Below are 4,619 nucleotides of genomic sequence, written 5' to 3' on the forward strand. Positions count from 1 at the left end.
TTCTTTTTCTTCTTCTTCTTCTTCTTCTTCTTCTTCTTCTTCTCCTTCTTCTTCTTCTTCTTCTTCTTCTTCTTCTTCTTCTTCGACAAATCTGGAGACTTCGTTGATGAGCTCATGCACACAGACACAGTAATTCTATGACTCTGACGCAGCGTACAGATGGCTGCTCACTGATCTGTATGTGGGCAAGACAATTAATTTCCCCACCTGATACAAAAAGAGTGCTGTTTTTCTTCTTTCTTCTTTTTTGTATTTTCCTCTGAAGCGTGAAAGGCATCGGGCGATCATTGGTTATTTCTCTGCTTGGATACTACCCCTCCCCTCCTCCCACCTAACTTATCATCCAAGTCTTTCCCCATCACTTGTCTGTTCTGACTTTCTATGCAAGTTGCGCTGTGTCTATCCCTGACTCGTTTGGCTTCTGCTAATTTAATCCCTGAGAGAAAGATGTTCAAGGCTTTTTTGTAGATTAGAATGTCCCAGAAACTGTCATGTGCCTCTTCCCAATTGGGTTACTTAATGAGCAACTTACGTGGGTTTCTTTAAGTACTCCAACTTCATTTCTTTTCCTTTCATGAAATTATCAACAGTCCCTTTGGAAACCACACTTCTGCTACTTTTATTCCATTTTCATTGTTTTTAGTAATTGTCCAGCGTTCACAGCCGCATAGAAGGGTTGACCACTCAAAGCTTCTTAGAACACTTGTTTTAGTAATCATTGTGATGTTTCTATTTTACAGGATTGGTTTTACCCTATTGAAATTCTTTGTTTAAAGTTACCAACGGGGAAAATAGCCTAACCGCTATTCCAAACAGGTTGGGGATAACAACAGATTTTTCTGTTTAAAAAAGAAATAAAGAATTCTCTGCTCACTTACTTGAAAGGTTCAGCCCACGAGAGACCAACTACAATACTGATGAAGACGACGATGTTGATGGCAATAGACATGATGATGGCATAAGGCACAGACTTGACGGGGTCCTTGCACTCTGCACCAGTAGTCGTGAGCCCGTCAAAACCCACGAAGGCGAAGTAAGCAGTCGGGATAGCCTGGACCACCTACAATGTTACGTTTTCAAAGAAAAAGAAACATTTTTATTAACACTCTTATTTTTCGGATCTAGTAAAGAAATTTTGGAACAGTGCCGTGCGTAATGCATATCGGATGATCGCTAGCGTCTTTCAACAATCACTTCAAGTCAGTTTCGGGGGGTGTCCCAATAAAGACTTCGTCTGATAAAAGACATTTAAATGGTTTCTTGCAATATAGTTTCATTTTGTTTTGTCATTTCTTTAGTAGCGGCTAAAACAGCACCTGGACATGGATGGCTGGTGCCTCTATAAATAAATCATTGATGGTCTGGTTCTTTCGTAGTGTGGGAGCTCCCTTTTTAAATAAAATGACGTTGACTTAAACGATTGTGAAATTAAACGGGCTACGGGCTATGCGGCACGACACTTACACGAAACTAAAAGTTACAACAGTCCTCTCTTCCTCTTCCTCTTCTATCTCGTGGTTGGGGCAACCGTGAGGGCACCACTCACTGCATCTGACAACCAGCTCTCGCCATTTCACTTTGTCCTCTTACAACAGTACATAACGCAAAATGTCGCGTTATCGACAATAATAAAAACGCGTATAAATCACCATAATGATATGCCTTACTTTATTTTTCTTCGAATTTTAAGCGACGGTCATGTTGTCCGTGCGTAAAAGTGCAGCGGTCACCGGCATCCACAGTGTAGCGATAAGGCACTTCACGCGCGGGAGACCAGAGCTCCATTCCCCGGGTGGGGAGAATGTTTATCATAATTTTTTTTTCACTGTCTTTCTACTGGAACGTTGCACCCCACTCAGCCCAGGTTGACCCTGACTTGTGGGGTCGAAAGCTGCCTTTTAAATAAAGAAGTCTTAAACTTTGCTGTTGATCTGCAGTTAGTATTTCGCTTTTAATAAGTCTTTAAAGTTTAACAAAATGAGTGTTTGTTGTTGTTTTGTTTATGGTCTTGTATTTATTTTGTTTTTTGTCTTTTAATTTAGTCTTAAAATTTTTAATTTTTGTTGTTGTTTTGTTGTTGTTTTTTTTGTTGTTGTTGGGGTTGTTTTTTTTTGGGGGGGGTGCTGATTGTTTAAACAATTTTTAAACGGATTACTTACCCCCTGAAGGCCAAATGGAAAAAAACCGTCCACTTTCGTCACATTTGTTGATTGTCCTAAGTAAAAGGAAGAGGTGAGGAAGAGCGTCCAGACGAAGAAGTTGAGCATGTTGAGGCCGTTGTTGAATCGGGCGGACATCTCTACTCCAGCCGCCAGCACCCAGGTGAGGAGCAGACACACCACCATGGCCAGGATGTCAATGTGGGGCAGACCTGGAGGGAGGGGGGGGGGGCAACAAGGAGAAATTGTATTGGTTGAACGACCCTTGCAATGCTGTAATTGTCAATGCTGTTTTTGTTTGCTGGGTTTTTTTGTGGTTTTTTTTTTGGGGGGTGGTTGTTTGTTTGTTTGCTGGTTTTTTCTTTTTTTTTTGGGGGGGGGTCGGGGAGGGGAGGGTGTTGAGAGTTTAATATTCATCTCCAACAGGACCAAGTCAAATGAGAACTTTTGTGTAAAGTGTCTTTTCCAAGGATCAAGCAGAGCCTCCAAAACCCGAACCCTCAATTTCACTTTTATGAGTCCGGTAACCAGACCACGAAGCTACTGATGACACGGGGGGGGGGGGGTGGGGGGGGGGGGGGGCAGCAGGGAACAAGCTAAACAAGATCAGGAATATTTCTTTTTATAAAATTTTAAAAGACACAACGTAGATCATTTTGGAGGCTGGCTGTTTCGACCTTGCCTCTGAGGGGTAACCCCTTCTGAGAGTGATAATCGACGTAAAAACCTTTCATGAACGGGATCCGAACTCATGTATTATTCATTCGACGGCGAAGAGCCTAACTTCGACAAAACAGATGCCGGTTGAGTAAGGTTTGTGGTAGTAGGTAGGTGGGTATGTAGTTAGGTAGGTAGGTAGGCGGGCTATTAGACAGACAGGCAGGCAGGCAGGCAGGCATACACGCGATCAGGCATGTAAGTAGATAGGTACCTGCTTGCCTACCTATCTAACTACCTACCAACCCACCTACCTACCCACTTACCTACCTACCTGCCTGCCTGTCTTTCTGCCTACCTACCAACCTTCCAACCAACTAACCCACCCACCAACAATATGGCATTGCAGTTTTTGCAGTGTGAGGAGAAAGTTTTTGTAGCCGTTTAGAATCATTTTATTGCTCTAGTGCAAGAAGAGCCGTGCTCACAATGTTCAATTAATAGTCATTTTCTGACAGGATGATGCTGTAATTGATTGGCGTAAAACACCTAAAGTGTCACATTTTCGGTGTCGCTTGGTCATTAGATATTGACCGATCATCTTATTCATTGGATATGGGGACTGGGGTGGTGGTGGGGGGCATCGATAAAGAATAAACTATTTAAAGCGTCGCATACGGTGAAAACTGTTTTATGACGTGCAAGATCAGCGTGCCTCTGCACTTTAATAACGAGGTGTCCTCACTTTGTTATAGTTCAACGTCCATAAGTCAATAAAAGGTCAAATTAAATGAGTAAGTGGCCCTCAGCTACGTGTCGACGTCGAATGACGTCGTGAGGCACAAGTCGAACCTTTTGATTTTATCTATAATCTCACACTTAGAGAAAAACCGTTAACGATCAATACACCAACGGCAAAGATAATGTGCAGTGTACGGCCTGAGGCTGTCCGAGATGTGAAATCCGTGGTGGTGTGGGAAAATAATCCTCCATAGCTGGCTCTTGGGATTGTTTTTGGGACTTGTTTTAGTCGTTATTTTTCGGGCGTGGGGGCGTGGGGAGGGGGGTGAGGAGGGGGGTGAGGAGGGGGGTGAGGAGGTCTTGAACGTTGAACGAAACAATCTATGAAAAGCTGTTTAGCTGTAGTTGAGGTAAATGGTCCAACAAATCTGTGGCTATCATGTTTAACTACTGTGTTGGTAACCCTGGTTAAAAATACCCAGCTAAGTATTTTAAAATTGTTCACTGTGACATATTTTTTTCTCTCTTAGCTCGACTAGGTCCTATCGGAGACGGACATTTAATTTGAAGGTCCTGCCTCTTAAATGATTATACAGTGGTGATGAAGGCTTTTAACCCATTCCAAAAAACCCAACTCACAAACAAACTGGGACGAATCAGCAAATTCAGTTCTTTCCTTGATGAGTGATGAAAGCTTATCACACCACAACACTTACTAATTTATCAAAATTAGCTTACTATAACACTATTTAGGGTGGTAGCTGAAAAGCTTTGAAAGTTACGAGTTTCTCAAAATCAAGCAGCAAAATAGATAATGAAACGAAAGAAATTCGAGCACGTAACACGTATTCTTAAAAAACTATATTGGCTGCCAGTAAAACAAATGATCAAATACAAAACTGCCACTCTCTTTTAAAAATGTCATAATGATGCTGCACCTATACAATGTGTAAAACAATACAATTTCTGGAGTTATAATTTTATCGACTTAGAGCTCTAAGATCAGCCACCGACAAATTAATCCTTAGAAAAAATCCTAGTCCCGCATCCCCGCCCCCCAAC

General features: G+C 42.1%; 1 protein-coding gene across 1 annotated transcript in view; it reads right to left on the reverse strand.

Moving 5' to 3' along the window:
• The window catches only part of LOC101855192 (cationic amino acid transporter 3), a gene marked incomplete in the record, with an annotated part of 28,491 nt that overhangs the window by 9,720 nt on the left and 14,152 nt on the right, over nt 1–4,619 (reverse strand). Inside the window, 2 exon segments of the mRNA XM_005099616.3 lie at nt 879–1,060; nt 2,160–2,371. Coding sequence (XP_005099673.2) covers nt 879–1,060; nt 2,160–2,371 — 394 coding nt within the window.

This window comes from Aplysia californica, unplaced genomic scaffold (genome assembly GCF_000002075.1).
Source record: "Aplysia californica isolate F4 #8 unplaced genomic scaffold, AplCal3.0 scaffold00219, whole genome shotgun sequence".
NCBI classification, from domain to species: Eukaryota; Metazoa; Mollusca; class Gastropoda; order Aplysiida; family Aplysiidae; genus Aplysia; species Aplysia californica.